This window comes from Sphaerodactylus townsendi, linkage group LG09 (genome assembly GCF_021028975.2).
Source record: "Sphaerodactylus townsendi isolate TG3544 linkage group LG09, MPM_Stown_v2.3, whole genome shotgun sequence".
Lineage (NCBI taxonomy): Eukaryota > Metazoa > Chordata > Lepidosauria > Squamata > Sphaerodactylidae > Sphaerodactylus > Sphaerodactylus townsendi.
In genome coordinates, this window is record NC_059433.1 from 46,669,159 (window position 1) to 46,690,460 (window position 21,302).

The 21,302-nt window shown below is 40.7% G+C and overlaps 1 protein-coding gene across 2 annotated transcripts in view; it reads right to left on the minus strand.

Annotated features, from left to right (window-relative positions):
* The window catches only part of OSBPL1A (oxysterol binding protein like 1A), an 89,885-nt gene that overhangs the window by 1,843 nt on the left and 66,740 nt on the right, over window positions 1-21,302 (minus strand). Inside the window, exons 19-28 of one of the 2 annotated variants that reach the window (XM_048507661.1) lie at window positions 17,018-17,152; window positions 16,565-16,662; window positions 16,019-16,201; window positions 14,494-14,601; window positions 13,204-13,293; window positions 11,252-11,378; window positions 9,888-10,004; window positions 7,565-7,688; window positions 5,864-5,954; window positions 908-931 (exon numbers count right to left, since the gene is read on the minus strand). In XM_048507661.1, coding sequence (XP_048363618.1) covers window positions 908-931; window positions 5,864-5,954; window positions 7,565-7,688; window positions 9,888-10,004; window positions 11,252-11,378; window positions 13,204-13,293; window positions 14,494-14,601; window positions 16,019-16,201; window positions 16,565-16,662; window positions 17,018-17,152 — 1,097 coding nt within the window. The remainder of the gene's footprint in view (window positions 1-907; window positions 932-5,863; window positions 5,955-7,564; window positions 7,689-9,887; window positions 10,005-11,251; window positions 11,379-13,203; window positions 13,294-14,493; window positions 14,602-16,018; window positions 16,202-16,564; window positions 16,663-17,017; window positions 17,153-21,302) is intronic. The other variant, XM_048507662.1, reaches the window with a different exon arrangement.

Below are 21,302 nucleotides of genomic sequence, written 5' to 3' on the forward strand. Positions count from 1 at the left end.
ACCGGTTTCACACCTGTTTCACACTGCTGCTTTTGGCCCGTGCGGAATCTGCCATAGAGTCAGATAAATAGGTTTGATCCAGAGATTTGTAATGCTTGTGCAAGCAAGATCTCTTCAGCATTCCCAACCCCACATGCCACTTCCATTCCCGGAGAAGTTCATTCCCAGGGCCAAGGCCCACCTGCATGGAGTAATGCCCATGCTGGTCAGTGCACTGGAGTGAGAACAAGAATGCAGGCAAAAATCCTGCCTCCTCTTTCAGTGGCGTGTGGCTGACAGAAGAGGGAGAATGTAGTCACTTCCCCCTGCGCACTGCAGCTCACCTTCCTAGACAGCCATTATTCCACATGGGGCCCACCACAACTCTAGGATCAGAACTGCTGGGGGTGGGATGGGGGTGGAATAGGGAAGAGACACATTTGCTTGAGATATCACTGGATCCAATCCAGTAAACCATATTCTGTGTAATGTTATATTGGAGCTGTGTCTCAGTTTTTATCAAGAACAGAACTGGCCACTACAAAACACATTCATAAGAACCTAAGAAGTGATGAGACACCATACGGAAATGCCTCTTTGATTATATAAACTGAAGGGCTAATAATGGGGAAAATGACAAGACTCTGCTCTTCTTTTGAGGTGGAGCCGAAGAAGCCCTGCATATCAACATACATGCAAAGTCTATTTAATAAAAGTGATGCAAGTTTCCAGCGCTGTTCAGGAGGGGGGGGGGGGCAGTCATTTCAACTGACTTAGAAAAAATGACACCAGAATTGATTGGGAAGAGGGCCAGAATCATATTTGGGAATGTCATTGTTTACAGGAACTGGACACAATTCTAAACCTTAAACACAAAGCCAAGCATGTCAGGAAAGCAAGCAAAAATATGTATTTGAAAGGATCAAACCTGGGAGCCAGGGCCACTGGTTGACTTTGGAAAAAGACAAAACAAAAATGCAACTTACAGTGACAAAACAACATTTGAATCAGAACACATTCTTGCTAAAGGATTTTCTTGGCACAACTGAAGAGATCGGCAAAGGTGCAGTGTAGCCTGCTTAGAACTAGATTTTGTCCTCCACTACGGCCCATATGTAATTTTTGCTGCAATGCTATGTGGAGGGAGAATCAGTTGGCTCAAACTCTCTGCTCCCCTTCCATGAAGTGATATAATTAGATACCTTTACAAGCCATACTTTGCCCTTATGTCTAAACCATCAAAATATGGCCGAACCCATATTAAACCACATGCATGTGAGTACATGAAGTAACATTCTACTGAGTGGGACCACTGGTTTATCAAGGTCAGTACTGCTTACTCAACTGGCAGTTTCTCTCAAAGTCTCAGGAAAGTTCTTCTACGTCATCTACTAACAGATGCTGAACCCAGGACATTCTGCAGGCTAAGCAGACGCTTTACCACTAAGCCAAAACTCCTCCCTCAAAGGAGTCCACTTTGGATTCTCTGTTTGGATGTAATTGAAAGCTATGGTTTGCCACAAAAGCAGAAACACTGATCTATTAGGCTACGTACAAGAGGAGCAAGAGTTTGGGAGCCTAAGGATTCCCTGGATTCATTCATGGATTGCCACAACATCTGATCCAGATCAATGATCTCTAAATCACGAACCAAGTCAACCTTCAGAAGATTCTAGTATTCATTTCTAATTCTTAGTTACTGGATTACTGAAAGATACCTTGACAAACAGTAATAGAATGAAGGTTCCCCAATAAAGATGCCCTCCTCAACAGAACATACCAAGCCCCATTTTTTTCAAAGTGTAGAATTCTCTGATAACGGCCTAATATAAAAGGGAATAACTAAATGGATTTTGGTTCAAGTCTTCTGCTTCACAATACTCCTGTTCATACTTTGAGTAATTTAGGGCAGAGTATAGGGACAGACTCAGCTGAAAATGAACCAACAGAAACAGCTCCACCCCCTTAGAGTTAAATAGTAACTCAGCTGTTCAGTCTGATCACCCATTCTGCCCCTGTACATGCTTGAGCCTGCCGAGTATTAGGCAGCAGGGACCAAAGAGCCCAGAACACACAGGTCAAGCATTCATGCTCCTATGTGAATATACAATGTGCCATTGTTCCAGCCACCCACTGGGTTTTTTCCCCTTAAAAGATGAGTGTTTGCCAGACTCTCACCAGTGCAAGTGCTGTGTTTGCTATTTAAAAATCAATCCTCTGATTAGTTTTCTTGTTCAACAGCTAAAACTCCTTTTGGTGCTTTTACAGAGAAATGTGTTTGAAAAAGGAATGTTTAGCCGTGTAGCATGTAACAGGCCTGCCAGAAGATCTGAGATCCTTAGGAGCAGCTCATATCGAAGCATTTTCAAAATGCATTTTTACTGCAAAAACAAGCAAGTTGGTTTCCAAGAAGAACAGCTAAGAGCCTTGTGACACTGACATCAGCCATTTAGGTACAGAAGCAATCAGCCCAGCCCATTCTTTGTACAATAAGCCCAGGGTTACTTGGATGCATTGACCTCCTGACTGCAAGTAACTAGAATATCCTGTTGAAATGTATGAATGGCTGTGTTGCCAAAAAATAATCTAGCAACTTCCAAAAAGATGACATGAAGAATGAATATGGGCTAAAACTGAATGCTTTAAAAATCATTCGGGATTAACACAAAAATCTTATTTTGGTTTTTTAAAAAAATTATTTTGATTGGATTCTTTGAACTAGGCTGAAAATTTGTCATTAATTTTTTAATAAATGTAGTAACTGTTTCTGTTAGATTCAATAAGGAAACACCCAGTTAGGATTTACCTTCATGAAACTGCACTCCTTACCCACTGCCCCAAATTTCAGACAGACAGCTATCCCAGATCACCATTAGAAGTCTTCCTTGGACAGCAGGAACATGGAGTCTTAGCAAGAACTGTTTCCTCTCTCCTTTTCTGCTATTGGGATTCTTATGTGGGTGAGGCCTATTTTTAAACAAACTGTAAGGAGATCTAAACCTTACATGTCCAAGTAACGTTTTTATTCTGTTCTGTGACTAACTTAACTTTCGTCCTGGTGTCCACTCAAGAGCCAACCCGCTTCCCTGGAGAAAATCAAACGTTTCAAACAGCAGGGCATAGCAAAGTAAGATGCGGAATGGCACAGATTTTCTTCCCTTCACTTAGCTGCTCTGTTTTCTACTTCCTGAAGACACCTGTCCCCACCTTGATTTTACAGGTAGCACAAATAATATAATTTCGCCAGAAAAACACCATTGATAAAAATGCCAGGCAAGACTGACACTGCGCTGTGGGGTACTGGGTAGCTCTCTTGGTTGGATTATGCCTATGCCTGTCGGCAAACATGAGACTCATACTTTCCAGATGATAGTGGATACTGACCCACCAGAAGCAAAAGAACATCAGTGAGTGAGGTGAATGAGGTCAGTGAGTGATGTCAAAATCTCCCCTAAGCTGTTTTGCGAATAAGAGTCAACATTTTTAATCAACGTAGCCAGTACATTAAATTATGGTTCCAGGTTTCTACAATATCTACAGTGAAGAGGTAACTATGAGGATTTTTTTGATGTCAAGTCACATTTGGAGGTGGTTTGCCATTGCCTGCCTCTACATCATAACCCTAGTATTCCTTGGAGATCTCCCATCAAAATACTTGCCACAGTCAACCATGCTTAGCTTCTGAGATCTGCTATCCAGGTCAGTGCCATCAGTTAGCGCGCTGCAACAATATACAGAACTATGCTGACTTAAATGAAGTAGTCACATAAAATCCACTGGTGCAATCCTACCCATCTGTCCTATTTTAATTAGTTGGGATTATTTCCAATTATATATAGGATTGCAGTCTTAGGTACATAGTGTAGAGAACAAAATTTGGTATGAAGCAATGAAGGCATGACAAAAAAGATGTCAAGTGATGTTGATGTGCATTCTTGCTTGCTTCCAGCTAGTCCCCATCTTTCTACTTCCTGAAGACCCACACGAGATTTTGTATGTTTGCTGATTAAGAGCTGCTGCATGTGGATATATGCTACATATGTGCAGGCAAGCAGACATCAGAGGCTTATAATAAAACGGAGTCACTTCACATGGGATGGAAGTATTATCCAGAACATACTTGATAATACAATGCACATGTGTGCGTTGAGGAATAATGCATTTGAAGAAAAATGTATTCAACCACTGTCAAGAAACTGAGTTTGATAATGCAGTCCCATTCTCTCACACATTGTTTCAGGCTTCAGTTTTACAACAGAAAAGTTTAAGTGGAAAATAATTGTGCTATTGCTTGAGATTCAGCAAAGCTATGACCTTTTGCAACTGAGATAAGAACCCAGGCATTGGGAAGAGATAGTTTCTATTCTGCCTCTCCTCTAAATCTTCAAGGTCATGCATAATAGAGCTGCATTGCATTAAATTAGCTGATGAAATTATGAGCCTTGACATCTGTGAGAAATGGAAGGGTTTAGCCTGCAGGTAAATCCAACAATTTTATTTCACTCTGACCCTATGGGTCATCTAGATAGCAACAGGGTTACAGAATTAATTCACACCACTAGCCACAGATCTGATTGGTCAATGGGCCCCAGACAACTTAGACCCCTGGCCATCAAGTTTAGGATTTTCAACCTAGTTTTACGTGCTCTTAGTGCCTTCACCATGGCTCCTTGACCCACCTTTGGACCCTATGATTTCGTCCTTGCTTATAGACTGGAAATGCTGTCTACCTGTGCTGACTTTCTGAAAGAGTGGACTTTGACTACTGGAGGATATTAGCTGAAGGGTAACACCTGGTAACTGGAACCAATGCTATTACTGTGTACTTATACCTTTTGATGTAGCCATTGGTATTTTAATCTTCAGTATCTACTGTTCTGTACCATTTTAATAAATCACATCAATTATATTTTGTGGTATTTTGTTATCAAGTGGCTTCAGTGTAATTTCAGTACCTAGGTATAGGTGGCTACACCTATCAGGTTAACTGTTTTGTGAACCTCACTCTGCAAATGGTCTACCTTGTGGGGTTGAGTTTCTTAACCAATCCCAGGAAGACTGGAAGCTTGCCTCTTGTTTGGGTAGTGAAAATGGGCTGATGGCAACTATGAAGACTCAGGCATGAGGACTCATACCCCAGGGTTTTGTAATTTTGTGAGAATCCCTTGGACTAGGTGTTCTCAACAATCATGGTTATTTGCTTAAAAAAAGTGCTGCACAGAGGCCTAGTTACTTCAAAAATTAAAAATAAATGCAGACAACATTTTGAATGTGCTCAAGATCAAGTAATATAAACTGAATGTTGGAAAAAAATGATGTGCTTTTCACAAACTTGTGTCCAGCTCTATCAACAACACAGCATTACTAGACTGATGTAGATACTTTACACCTTTCTTTCTCCAAATTTACCCAAAACTAAGATGAGTAATTTAGGGTTCTGAGGAAATCTCAAAAATCAGATATATCTGTAAGCTCATGTGTATACTCATCCCTTCCCCCCAAAACAACTAATCTCTCCCCTAAACACCAGTGACCAATGATGACTACAGATTTGATAAACTTTTAAACATGTCAACAAATTCTAATAAGGAAATAACAACCAAAGTAAGCAAAACTCCTTCCAACTTTTATCACATTAGGCCAGCCTACATGTCAGTATTAAATAGTACAGTACGTTTATTCCTGATAGAAAATTATGACACATTAGGCTATTTAATCTCAGTGATTTTAATAGCCAGAATATAGTTTCACCAGCTAAGCCTGAACTTCCTCTTCAAGTGTTGATTTCCTAAGGAAGACCTTAAAATAAGATGCTCATATACTCAGATCACCCACAACATTTATCAATAGCTGTTATACAAAAGCTTCAAACCAATTCACTCACCTCGTCTTCCAGTCTTCTTCTGACTTAGACCTGTTTTTACGGGCAGTTCTTTGTTTCTCTTCAAGTCTTTTCTTTTCTTCACTAGCTAAATCTAATAAAGAGTTAGAAAAATACAACCTATTAAATTACAATCTGAACTGAAGAATGAGTAGCCACAATACTGAGAAACAGCTGCAGCCTCACATTTTAAATCTGGTTTGTTTGCAACAAGCATTATCCTAAGAGTTCTATTCCATTTATGAACTGGACAGTAACTAGACAGTAGCAGATCATTCCACTGCTGAAATTACTGAAATAAGTCTTGAGCTTCTTATTCATTGGCTGGGCAAGAATATACATTAGCTGCTGAACTTGGTCTTCCTTCAGAACACTTGTTTGGGCAAGTGTTGTTTTAATTAATTTATGGCGTGAACAAATAAAAGCCCCAGCCTCCCATCTCTCAAGGCAATGTTTCACTCTTATCCAGAATGATAGCACCTGGGTCACTATACATAATAGTAGTCTTAATTGATATTTTTTCCTATTTGACTCCCAGTGGTTTCCACAGGTTTACTCCAGCTCTGTGAAAATTTTTGATGTCTTGACGAATAAGCAAACAATAATACGGCCCCAAATTATCTCCCTGGTAGAAATACCTTAGAGCCCTTTACTTGTCTATCATCACATTTCACTACCTAAGATGAGCCTTTACAGCCCTTAACTTTCAAACTATGCAATCTGTCATGTTAACAGGACACTACTCTTACAAACTGGTTGCTCGGCGTATTTGTGTCTGTAGTACGGCAGATGTTGATGATGCTCTTCACTACATGTTGTGTTTTTCTCTACGTTGGGAACCCTGGCATAAATTTCTGGTGGCCTTCTTGGACAATCTGTCTGCATGAGCAGCTGAAGAGAAAATATTCCTTCTTGCAGATGTAGATCTATATGTTGCACACAAGGCAGCCCTATATGCTCTGGTTGGCAAGAGAACACATAGAAAAGTGGTGCCTGAAACTTAAAACCAGTAGTTTTGTAATCTGTTTTAATTGTGTGGCATTTTATCATGATGATGGTTTTTATTCTTCCTGTTCTTTATCTGTGTCCTATTTAGGCACATTCTGTAATGGCCTTTGATCATATATAATAAATATTACTACTGTACAACAGCAAACACATAAAAGAGGTGCAATTAGTCTAAGATTTAACCTAAGATTTTGCATGGTATGCAATATTTTCATATATCTTTTGCTCCTGCAATTTTAGTGAGTAGTTTCCTTGCTCTCAGGCTCTCACAGCTGTACAGTTTTACTGGACCAATGAAGCCCAATTAGGCAGCACTTCCAAAACATTTATCCAAACAATCCACTAAGCAAAGGCAAGTGCTCATCATAAAAAAAACACAAGCTGAAATACACACAGTAAACATGATAGCATCCTTCATTCATACAATATCAAGCATAACACATTAAAGTCTACTTAAAAATAAGATTCTAAGTATTTTCTATTTAACCACAGGCAAATGTACATTTCATAATTGCAGGCATTCCTTCATAAAAGACTTTGTAAAATATACTTTACAAAACACGCCTATAAATGGAAATAGGTCCTGTAAAATGCAAAATTTGGATATATGCATTATTATATACGCATATTTTATAGTCATTATTATATATACATACGTATATACACATATATTTTGAACAGGAACGTATATGTTACCTATTTCACCATTTTCCATTGCTTTTATATCCGGCCGTAATCTGCAGTCAGTTTTAGGAATAATACTTTCCATTTCTTTATCCAGTTCATTCAAAGACATTGCAAAGGTAGTGAAGTTGTACATCTAAATAAATGAATAAAACCATTTCATGTTTTACAAGTGTTCTTTTATTTTGAGTATTAACTATTAGCAGGTATTTATGCTCAGAGGAAACAACCAATAGAGAATCAGTTTGGGGTCTTTTTAAATTTCAAAATTAATTTTGTTTTATACTTCAACGGGCACAACCCCTACATATTTAAAAATACAAAGAAGCAGAAATGTTTTTTTGTCTTAAACACCATGATGTTCAAGTCAAAGATTCAACTGTATTGACATTCAGTCATTACAATGCAAGTAAGTTGAATGCCATTGGGGGGGGGGGGGGTTTCCTATGCGCAGACTATTTCATAGCAGATTACAGGGTACACATTCCGTTTTGCCCAAATTAAATGCCATTACAAAACCATAGCAACCATAAAAGTCACAATCAACTATTAAGCTTCCTAAAGGTAGTAGAAAGTCCATCACAAGAAAAGAGTTGGACATGTCAGAAATCAAAATGGGCAACCGCTCTGAAATCTCATCCCCCAACTATATTCCCCATGCCCCTCCCTGTCATACCACCTGGCAAGCACACACACAATGTTTTTCTAGACAGAGAACTCATTTTTTAAAAAAAGGGGTCACCCTTTTTAGGGTTGGCTTTTTATTCAATGTGTTCATCAGTGGCCTTGGAAAAGATAGCACGAAATCTTTTTAAAACACAGACAGTCCAGTACAGAGCCCCGGCTGGTAGCACAGGGAGGCAACCCCCCCCCCAACCTCTCTGTTGCTGGAATACCCTCCATTGGGCTACATGGACTTACACCATTCAAAAGGTTGGCATAAGTCAGAGCACCAGGTCGGAGCATAACTGGAGGCCAAGCAGGGATGGAGGCTAACTGATGTTGGCTTTACCCCCAGGCATGTCTCAGGAACACCCTCTCTATGCAGTGGGGATGGTGCGGCACAGGAACACTGATGTGGCACTCAGTGCCACATCTGGGCATTTTGAAGGGTCGCCCGCTGGTGCATTTGCTCCTCCACCAAGATAAGTGCCCTAGGGAGGATAAATTCGCTGCCTCCCACCACCTCCAGGAATAGCTCCAGCACCCCTCCCCCCACATTCTGGATTGAGCTGTATGTTATCAAACACACTTTTGAAATGAAGAGAAAGACTGAAAGCGTGTGGAGGTTAAATAGGAAGAACTTAAGGACTGGAGTGATGGAAACTGAACAGACTTTAAAAAATAAGCATGAAGGGGTGCACTGGCGAAATGATATTTGTGTCACTAGTGGAGTGTAGCGGGAAATGAAAGCTAAGTGAAGATGCCAGGACTCAATTTCACAAAATGACTGCAGGCTGCCAACATGATAGTAAGTCTTAACTAGCAAGGATAATAATTTGTGCACTGGGCATGGACATCCAGTTTTGACAGTTTATATTCAAGGACATTTAATTCTAACAAGCACATATACTTTATTTCATGTATATAGCTCTTTTCTCCTAAAGTGACATACAGCTTTCTCCCCTTTTCCATTGTAGCTTCACAATAACACTGTGAGAAAGGTTTGGCTGAGTATGTGTGGCAGACCCAACCTCACCCAGTAAGCTTCCATGGCGGAGTGGCTCTCATAGGTCCTATCTAGTCTGAAACTCTAACCACTGCACCACACTGGATTTCAAAAAGCAGTGCAAACAGAATGATAATGAAACTTGAACGGCACATAGTTAAAGATTATGTGAACATTTCTGCTAAAATTTTGTCATAGTCTGTCATCTTGAGTGGAATAGGAAGTTGCTGCTTAGTTAATAGTGGTTATACAGGCTACATAAGCATTCTTATATAGTGGTTAATTGCGGTTATATAGGTTACACAAGCACCTGAAATATTATTGAAGAACCCTACATCTTTAAAAAGTTAAACTCATAAGCATGGAAGAGAGGGTGAGAACAAGTTTCTTATCTGAGATGCTACAGGTATCTCTCAGCTGGTTTCTATGACAGTTATTTAGCCATGTTACATGTAGCTACCTCATCAGTAATGGAGTGCTGGCTGGGGAAGGAAGTAATTTAAATTAAATCACTAATACTAAATTGCAATGAAGCAATGATTTTTGTATTTCTTCCCCCACCTTTCCTGGAAAGCACCAGTAAACTATTTTTATGGTGTTCAGCTTCATAAGCAGACTGACAAACATCCAAAACCCTGTATGTTTTCCACCATGTTTTTTTCTTACCTGTGCTGAGTTTGCTGGCCTTGGAGCTATCCTCCATAACAAAACACTTCCGGGAATAACACAAACAGTTTCAGAATCTGGCAAAGGCACCTCATCTGGCTCATCTGAACTACCCATCTACAAGAAACATATGCAACAACCCCACATTTAATAAGGAATATATTTAAAAGCTCACAAGTGGGGGGAAAACACACTTCACAAAAGCTCATGTGAAGTATACAGTAACAGATAATGGGCTTTATCCAACAAAGCATTTTCACAGAGAGCAGAATTTCCACCCATGAAGCATAACTTTCTCATCATCTCTCCTTTGGTGGAAAGAAATCCTTCAACCTGCAGAAACACTCTAGCAGGTACAAGCCAAAAGACTTTGAAAGATATTAGGCTGGACTTCTCTAAGGAAAAAAAATCTGAAAACCATATCACATTAAATTAATAATTCCTAAATAGCAAGCACAGTGAGACAGGATGGCATTCTAAAATTCTGACAAATGACATTTGGACACCCCTAAGATACATCCAATTAAACCCACTGCTTCACACAGTCTTAAACCATAGGAAAAATATTTTAAAAACTGTTTAAAATGGTTATAAATACTGAACAAGTGAACCAAAGTAATGACTGGTTCATCTGTAACTTCTGTTACACTAATTCTTCAACAGGACCACTAGAAATAGATATACTATCATCAGTAGAGGTGCTGATTAAGCTTTTGGGGAAGAGCTTAACATAGGGACTTTTAGGCAAACTCCCTATGTAAGGCTGCAGCCAGAGGGGGATTAACTTGTCTGCAGTCTTGCTGACAATCCTACCAGTTGCCTGACCTGCCCTGGACTGTTCCTGTTACCTGACCCTTGAACTGCTTTTGGACTCTGCCTTTGGAATATGTGATCCTGAACTGAGACTTGGACTGCCTTCTGACTTTGCTTGTGGATTGTGTTATCGGACTCTGGTCTATGGCTTTGGACTGTGACCAAAGAGCCTCTGCTGTCAGACACTATAGGTTCTGTGACCTGCCTTCCACCTGGTGGCCAAATCAATCACACACTACCATTTTTTTTTGCACCGTTCTCTTTTTTGTAGACCAGAGGCAGACTCCTCACACTAAAAAAGAATCTTTAAATCCAACTCTACAACTCCAGATTTTCCAGATATTTTACATTTCTATGAACCTCTATGATGCCAAGTATCTGACTTCCTTGCTTTTGTGCAAGAAAACCCTTCCATATTCCTCATTTCCTGTCACTTGACTTCAATGCATCAGATTGACTAAATATCACTTAAAGCAGTAGAAGAAAAGACAACTAAAAAACTGGGCACTAAAAGTGAACAGTGATAGTTCCACCACCATTTAACACAATACCTGTTTATTGTTTTTCTTATCTTCTGTGTTTTTCTTGTCATTTTTTTTGTAAGCTTCAAACGTAGCAGGGTCAACACTGTACAAACAGTCAGTCCATTTCCCATAGAGTGCACACAGTTTCTTTTTGCTTTTAAAACAGAGAGTTTAGGGGGAAAATCTTTGATTTATTCTAGCATTCAGTTTCACACTCTACACACATTTCAAATATGTTGACAATAAGCGATGGACAAGTTAAGTTCCACTTCTCTCTACGAGTGACCAATGAGAGCTGATACACTAGAGCAGCGATTCCCAACCAGGGTTCCGTGGTACCCTGGGGTGCCGTGAGCATGTCCCAGGGGTACCGTGGCAATGCTACCGGCCCCCCTCACTTTTGCGGTGTCTCCCGCTGGCACCAGCAAGGATATGAAGCTGGCCCAGGGGGCAGGGCCTGCTGCGAGGTCAGCAGCCACTTCCCACCCCTTGTGCTTCCCTTCACCCTGGGAGGGGAAGGTGGGGGGTGGCAAGCAGGGAAACTGAGAGGAGAAGGTGGGGGGAGGATGGCAGGGGTACTGTGAGATGTGAATAGTGAGGTGAAGGGTACAGTGACATCGAAATGGTTGGAAAACACTGCACTAGAGGAAAACGGTTAGAAAATAGAAATTGGGAGTTGAAAGTTAACAAGTTGGAGAGTGGAGAGTATGTTTCCAGGCAGGAAATGAAATGTTTCCTCCATGGAGTTCCACCCTGTTTTTTCTTCCTTGGGTTTTGGAAAAGTTTTATTTCCAGCCTGGAAATGTTTTCCTGAAACCTCTTTTACATTTCCAAGCCAGCTTCCTTTGCAATGCAGTATTCTTGAAACATTTTAAATTTCCCGCTAAAAAGCCAGCCCATTTCTCAAGCCACTGTGCCCTAGCTCAACTTCCCCCTCAGAACATGGCCTGCCATTTTTTTGTGTGTCCCTCACCTCAGTCTTTTTCCCCTCGCCTCTTGGTTTTCATTGTTTTGTGCATTTTATATTTTTGGCTGTTTTTCAAACTTCTCTCCCCCTCACATTTTCTCTTATGTGCAGTTAGTTTAATCAAGAGTAAACCCACAATTGCACGAAGCAACAATTCAACAAATTGACAAGACACAAATGTTTGATGGAAGTGACCTTTACCACAAACACTGTGGTAAAAGGGGTGGATCGAAAACCTTCTGGAGAAGTTCTAAACAATTTGTATGGAAAAGGTCTATGGCTTGCTGAGTGCAGCTGTAGAAAGGAGTAGCTTAAAGCGAGCTGGAAGAAAAAGTCTATTTGTAACAAAAGATCTCAAATGCTGAAATAGGGAAACAGTTCAAAAGTTCATTAAAAGAAAAATTGTAACCTTTACCATGCTTTCTTCAGTGTTATATTAAAACCACAAATAAAAGTTAACTCCTTGTTTGTTCAACACTGTGGGCTGTGTGTCTCAAGGAAACAGATACACAAACACACAAGTTAAGATCTTGGTTTATGTATGTTTTAAATTATGGACAAATGATGACAGCGAGTGAATGAAATAGTGGTTTGAGCCCCCAACCCCACCAACTCTGAAATGTGTGAGTGAGGACCATTATTAAATGGGGTTGGGTTATCACATCTGTTGATGCCTCTGTGAATCAAAGAGAAGATCTGAGAGGTCAAATGGTCATAGTTTTCTAGAGATTTGAAAAAATACGAGAAAGGTAGCATTGTGTGACTTCCTGACTATCTGTAACCCTGAACCTGAGAGAGGGAGGTTGAGGAGGGTGCAAGAAACTTTGTGTTAATGAAGAAGGGGCAACATAACAGTCAACACCTCGATCTAGCAAGGTTGGTATTGTATATTCTGGGAACAGCTCTCAGAATCAGAGCAAGCCCTCCACCACTGAGTTGCAACCCCAACCCCAAAGCCCTGCTTCTTTCCCTGTACATATACATGTCAGAAACAGCAGAAACAAGCTTTTACCTTTTGTCCTGAATATAACCTTCAACTTTGTGTAATTCCTTCCCAAAAAGGCCACATGGTTTGAAATTTAACACACACTTGTCACCAGTCCTGTGGAAGAAGCATTATGTTTTCACTTAAATCTCTTCCAGGGCAAGTTGTTTTTTTCTAATATTTAGCTCAATCTTAGGAATTAAACTCTAAGCTCTTTAGAATTCAGCAAAATAAATACAATGTTGCTGCATTTTGTGGGGCAAGATGCCAACAGTAAATTTTCAGTTGGCTAGTGGACTTCATCCCCCTATGACAATCCTATCTGCTATCAGCACTGACAAGGCTGTCAACTATTTTGAATGTTTTTAAATCCCCACCCCATTTGCCCCAGCTTGTTCAAAGAGCTACATGGATGTTCAAGGGAATGCAAATAGTTCTTACAGGAACGCAAATAGCCATTATTCTGACAGATGGCTTCCTCTACCACCCCCACCCCCCAACTCTGCACTAGAAGCCATCACCTTTGCCTAATAATGTAAATCTGCATGGGAGGAGGGAAAACAGAGCACAGTTTTAACTTGCAGGCACAAAATGCCCCATTTCTCTGCTATTTTCAGGCAAACACATCAAGAGCATCTACATTTCTGTCACAGATATTCTGAGCAAAAGTAATTATGTCAGAAGAATTTTTCAAAAAAATATTTCTCAGAAGCCTTATCAGAAATATCAATCCTGCGCCTCAATTATGTAAATTTATGCATGCCACTGTCGCACACTGAAGAATCAACCAAGGGATTAACATCTTTACCAGGCAGAAAATAAGAATCTATAAAATACGATATACTTGTAAAGAGAAAACACTAGTTGTTGTCCAACATACCAGAATGTTGGTAATTTTAAATTAGCATTTACTGTTTTTATCATAGTAGAAACAATACATCATAGTTATCTAAGAACTACTTCCTGGACGGCTTTCCCAGGTGCTAAACTACAAGCCTTCACAGTGTGCTTTCCAGGTTTTGTATCAAGAAGGATCTTTTCAAAAGAGCTAAAGAACTCAGACCAACCTAAACATGGTAACAGTCAAAGAAACAGGAGCTCAGGTCTTCTGAAAGTCCAGGTCCTGGATAAGAAACCAGATAACAGCTGTCTGCACTTTGCAGCTACAGTCTGTATCAGCATGAATGACAAATTAGCACTGTTCATGTCTCCTGCAGGTGCCAAATACTTTCACTTTTGTATCAGAGTGCCCACTTTTAATATGTCTGCTATAAGCAGTGCATGCATGCTCTTTCAAAGAAACAAGAAGAAGCTTACTTGTGATTAGTTATTTCCATATTGCCATACTGCTCAATCCACAGCTTGCCAACAATGATGTTATGCACACAGCAAGTAGGATTTGTCCATGTATACGCTTCATTGTGTCTGCAGGCAAAGAAGAAAACTATCAATTCCAGCTGTTTAAATCTGCACATGTAGCAAACCATTTACAAATGACTTCAATAGAACCCTATTTTGGAAAGGAACAACAATCCTATATGTTAATTCCTTCTCTGCCACTGGCAAGGAATCAAGGAGCACAGAATGCTCCAGTTATATAGATCAAAGAGACCAAAAAGAAATGCAGAATTATGTACTTAGCATAGCAACTTTAGTTCACATGTATCAACAGAATGGTGATATTTTGATGGGGCATCAACTAGTTTTTGTTATGGTTACCTTATACAGCCAAACATTGTACTATAGTAACATTATTTCACAATATATCGCACCAGTGTCAGCAAACTGCCCAGGTAGTTTTACACCTATCCGTTTCTTCCTGATCTTCTTCAGAAACGATATAATGACTGATTATGCACAACGTGTCTGCTGCGCAATGGGGGCGAATGTCCATTGCAGCAAGATTCCTTGTGTGGACATATTTTCTGAAGACCCGCTTTCACTTTCCATTCTCTCTGCATCAAGTAAGGCCACTTCTAGTACAACTTTAATTTGCTTTGCCGCTAGAGCAGGGCAGATTTGCCAGTGAGCACAGCTTTGCCCTTCCCTCCAACAGTTAGCTTACCTAGCTTTGCCATGCAGCCTATAGTTTCCCCCTCGCCCCCCCTTTCACGTTGCTGGCTCCTTCCTGCTTCTCTAAATGTTTATATTTAGATATTGGTATCTTAATAACAGAGGGCTTTTCCAAGGAATAGAACAAGCAGGGTCTCTTTCTGGCTCCACCCCACCTCTCCTGCTCTACTTCTGCTCTCCCTGATGATCAGGAGGACTTTATTTCAAACAAGCCTCCTTTTTAAAGTAAGCCTCTTTCTTACCTGCTGTGGCAGCAGTGACGGGAAGAGAGAGAGAAAGAGTGAGTGAGTGAGTGGACAGGGGAGGGAGGGAGATCAGTATCTTTAAGGTCATTTTGATGGACAGAGTTAAAAGAACCAGGAACTGAACGTTGGCAGAGTTCAGCAGAAAAACTGCGCTGCAGGCTGTAGGTTGTTTCCTTGTGTGTAAACAGAGAATTGCAAGGAGATCTCACTACAAGCCACTGTGCAATGAAGAACCCTGAGGTAAGCCTTCCATGCATAGTGGGCCATAACAAGGTAGCAAAATTTTGTATGAAAGCATGCAGCACATGTATGCAGATAGTTAACTCCATAAACAAGTCTGAATTAGAATGCATCGACATGCATTTGTTGATTCTAGCATTGTATCTGGCAGGATTTTTTAAGCTGATTTTATATTGAAATAATTAAACTGAAACTGATACAGCAAGGAATACACATATACCACTAGCATGTAGTCAAAATATTCTAGAATAGTCAATACATATTAAAATGCCTGACCAACTTACTCAAGAAGTTTCAGAGTTATTATCCCCTTGGGCTCTGCTTCAACACTCTTCCCCCAGAATTTGAGCTTAGGATAAATGGAACCATGAAACACAAAGTCATTATTCAGTCCTTCAGCATAAAAAGCACTGACGGGTGGGTGATGACTAACTTGTTCTGAGATTAGTCTGAATCCAAGATCTTCTCTAAACAGAGAAAAAATGGTGCACTGATTAAAAGGGATAAAAAGAACACAACACCTCAGTTTTGTATAATTTGTTTCTTGAACAAATCTCAATTACCACATAAATATTCAGGAGGATGTACAGCTAGCAATGTTGGAGATAATTTTATGTTTACTGAACTTGTTGAATTGCATGAAACTAATAATAAGATCAATGACAAATGAGCAATTTAAGTATAGTTTCATCAACTTGCAACTCAAAAACCTTAACATACAATAAAATATGCATTGGGCTGGCTTGTTTCTCTTAGCTAATACAGTTTCCATCAGGAATATTTATATAGGTTACTAAATCAGTCAGTAAAATGCATTACAGGCTCATTACCTAACCAGTTCATACGTCTCTCCGAGTAATGGGTTGAATGGCTTTCCTGTACGTTCCCATTGAGATGCAACAGCAGAGACAGCAAAGGCAGCTACGCACTGTGGGAAAAAATGATTTACATGCATATTTATACTAGCTTAAAATAGAAGAGTTTAACTATGTCTTCTGAAGCAGTGGAGTAGGTATACATTTGAATACTGCGGCACGTATAACCATTTACCAGGGAGAAAAGAGCTACATTACCACTACTTAAAGCTTATCCAGAATGTCAAGTATTCAATATATCTTCACACCATAACAGAAGTTAATTTTAGTTTTCAGCAAAACAGTTTGGCTGGAATTCACAAGGGTATCTTAGAAGCTACAGAAATAAGCAGTTCTCCCATTTTTCTGCATATAGTGAACACTTCTATACTCCTAGGTTATCATACATATTGCTTTAGCTTAGAGTACCTGCATTCGTTCAACTGGATCAAAAAGAGAGCTGGCTTTGTGAATTAAATATGTATGCTCCATATATTCTGTCAATCGCTGAAGGAAACTCAGTGGCTCATTAAAAATGACTGGCATGGTGATCTTGGACAGCTCCTGGGAGAATTTTAAAAGCAGTGTTAACATTTATACACTGTAGCATGTTGCCAAGACTGTGACTTGTTTATCTCTGCCATGCAATAAAGCTAAGCCTCCTGGCCAAAGAACAGACTAGTGATTTGCAGAAAATAAAAATATTTTTTAAACCTAAGCCTCCTCTTAAGCTTAAACAAAAGTGAGAATAGTGCCACGGCTAGAACTTTAGAGGTGGGCCCAAGTGCCAATCCCTGCTCAGCCATGAACCTGACAACTGAACTCAGACCAGACACCCTCTCAGTTTGGCTTACCTTGCAACACATTTATGAGGATAAAATGGGCATATGGGGTAGAAAGAGGGAACATGTAGAAAATGGGGGTAAGAGATAAAGAGGAGAAACTTGAAGAAAATATGAGGTAAAATGTAATGAAATGATAAAACTTAAAACAACATTAGTAAGACGTAAGTCATTCTAGAATTGAACAAGTTTGGTCATTATCCATTTATCAGGGCTTTTCGTACAGTGACAATTCACAGCTTGTAAGTTCTTCAAATGGAACGTTTTGAAAGATCTCAACCTGAGACCCTGGAGAGCTAATGCCAGTCTGAGAAGTCAATACTGACCTTGACAGACTGGTGGTCTGATTCAGTATAAGGCAGCTTCATGTGTATTCAAGAATTTCCTGCAAGCTAGATAATATCCCACAGATTGAGAACATTAACCCCGTATCCCCACCTGCACAGCAACTAAGGTTCATTCCGCACAGCCTATTTATAACGAGTTGCAATTGTTATAAATGAATTCATTTTCCATTTAATAAAAAGGGAAACCGAGTTCACTTATAATGATTACAACTCGTTATAAATAGGCTGTGCAGGATGAGCCGAAGGGAATCTGCTAGGTCAACACTTAAGCTAGGGAAATGTAGCCATGCACTATTGTTTTAATTATTACTGCCCTACTCCACATTCAGAGGCACTAAACATCTGAACACCATTGCCAGGACGCAACATCAGGGGAAGGCTTTGACCTCTCTCTATGTCCTGTTGTTGGAGGAACTGATTGGCCACTGTGTGAGACAGGATGCTGGACTAGATGGACCACTGGTCTGCTCTGGCACGGCTCGATTGTTCTCATGTATTCTCTCAGTCAACACTCTCAAGGCATTTGGTGTTCTGCATCAACTCAACAGTTGCATGTTATGATGCCAACATGGGTTGGTTCTAATTATTTTACTACAGCATGTTCAAACAAAGGCCAGAAAATTGTGTATATTCAAATTCCCACTCTGTCATGGAAGCTTGTAGTCAGTTACTCTCAGTCTAATCTAGATCACATATTTGTATTGAGGATAAAATAGAGATGAGAATGACATAAGTTGCCTTGCGTACCCACTGGAAAGAAAGTCAGAGTATAAATAATGTACATAAACCAACAGAAATGCCTGTTTGTGGGTAACATATATTTTTAAACACCTTTCTGAGAGCCAGTGTGGTACAGTAGTTAGAATGCTAAACTAGGATACAGCTCCAAATCCCCACAAAGCCACGAAACCCATTTAGTGACCTTCGCACAATCACTTTACTTCAGCCCAACCTACTCCAAGGATTCTTCTGGGGCTGAGAAGGAGAAGAACAGTGTTGCACTTACCTGTGTAACAGTGGTTCATTAAGTAGACTTCTGTGCAGGTGCACACTGGGAACTACACAGGCCTGTTTCAAAGAGGAGAAAGCTTATTTCTGTTCTGTTGCTTTAAGGGCACTTGCTCCCCTTCCCTTTGTTTAAGTGGGAATTTTTTTGCCTCAACTCAGCATATAAATGGGAGGGGGAAAGAGCATGTCCCTTCAGTTCTCCTACCACCACCACAGCTAAATGAATATTTCAGAAATGAATATTTCAGTTGCAGTGTTTGAACCATAGCCCACGGCAGGGAAGAGGGACAGTATCCATGCCTGCACTGAAGCCCACTTGATGAACCACTGTTGCACAGGTAAGTGCGTGGTTCTTCTGTGCAGTCCCACACTGGGAGAGTAGCAAGCTTCCTCAGCTTGGTGGAGGGTATGAGGCTGTCATTTAAATGTCGCCTACAGTACTGCTCTGTCAACTGCTGCCTCTCTTTGAACCAACAGCGTAGTACCTTATGAAGGATGGACCTTCTCAGTTCCAAGTATGGCTTGTAGCAGTCTTGGTTCAAAGGGCCTAAACAAGACACTCTAGTGCCAGCGACCAAGTCTTTGAGCAGTGCGGTAGAATGCTTGGATGAGGATTCAGTTCTGAAATCTATGGTGACTGCTCGACCACAAGAGCCAAAGCAATGGAGATCAATGCCAATGGACTGTATGTGAGGAAGAAGAAACGGAGCTTGGGAGAAGATGTCTGTAAGTGACATGGTGGTCTTTCAGATGAGTGTCAGTCCCAATTACTTTTCCTTGGTTCTGGAGAGCGGCGACAGACTTTTGGAACCAACCAAGACAAGGCTTCAGATAACGATGAAGATGGGGAGTGATGACAATTACTAGTCGCATCCCAGTTCCTCCAATGATGTGGAAGTTGGATGTATGGAAAGTATCCATATGGTGGAGGGAGGTGGAACCTGCTTGCAGAGCCTGAGGTAATGAAGGCAAAGTTCTTCACTCTGGAACCGGGTGCAATGACTCACTTGAGGAAGCGGAGGAAGAGGAATGATGATCACATTATCATCCAGCCATGGAGGGCATTCCTATGAGTGCATCAACAGGGGTTGCTTGGCATCGAATTGTATCAACAGTACTTACGTCTGGCTTATACAGGAAATTGATGAATGCCTAGAAGAAGAACTGCTGCAACTCAGTGGTAAGATTTGAATGCAGTGCTCCCGCAGAGCTGGTGGTAAATAATGGACAGAACCATGCACCAGTACTGGAGAGACTCAGTGCTGAGGTGACAGAAGGAGCAGAGTGTCACCAACTATCTGCACTGGGGACACCAAGCACCTTGGTTCTGAAGATCTAGAATGGATCTATCTCTTGGTTGGGTTCCTGCCTCTCAGCTGAGATTAACGGTCACGGAGATCTGGATGCAGAGTGGTGCCAGGGTGCCTTTGGGTGCGGCAACCCACAATGGTGGCTTCTTCTTCCTGTGCGTGTCTGCTTTCTTTTTCTTCTTGGCTTTCTTAGCCAGAGGCTTAGAAATGGCTCTAGTGAAGGGCAGCAACAAACAGGCTGAAGTGCCAGCCAAGAGGGTAGAAGGGGATGATTTATTGAATCCTTCTGGTAGACAAACAGATCTCTTGTACAAAACTGATTTACAGCAGGAGATCCTACCTTGTCTTGCATAAGGGCATAAGGGATATGTAGGACTTGCATGTGGATGGAATATGGTTTTCAACCAAGCATTGGAGACTCTCCTTGGGCAAGTCAATCTTTGTCATCTTCGTGCTACACATAGCATACTTCTACTTCTTGAAAAGAGTGATGTCTTTCTTTAGTTCAGCCATGACTAAAGGCCAGAACCAGTTGCCGACAGCTGAAAGGTCTATCTTCCATGGTGGTGAAAGAAAACTGAGGGGATAAATTCCTCCCCCTCTCTTTTACATGCTGTGTTTAGGCAGGAAAGGGATGGAGAGCTAGTGCTTTAAAGCAACAGAACATACATAAGCTTTCTCTGAGGCATGCATTAGCAGTCCCCAATGTGGGACTGCACAGAAGAACCGCAAAGGTGAACTATGTATATCACCCGCAGCTCCTTGGAGGAAGGGCAGGATAAATATTAAGTAGTGCCTACATAACTTCACATCTATATAACATTCCACTGAGCCAAGTATCATCCCACCATGAAACAAGCAAAAGAGGAGCAAATATGGAGGAACAACAATGAGGAGGACCCAGTGACTAAATCAATATATCTAATTCTGAACATAGCTCTTATCTGGGGAGACTTCATTCTAGATTGGAGTAATGAAAGACACATATTTCTGCACACTTGAGGATCAGAATGGTATTTCCAGGCTTCTAAGTTGGGTTCTGTCAATAAAAGCCTGAGAGAAAAGGCAGAGGCCTTTTAAAGGCTTTTATTGTCTGTGAACGACGACTTGCAGCCAGGCCCAGCAACACCCACAAGGAAACTTGCCATCATGTGACTTCCATGACTCACCCAAGTTCAGCTGCTTTCTACTGCTCAATAGCACTCAA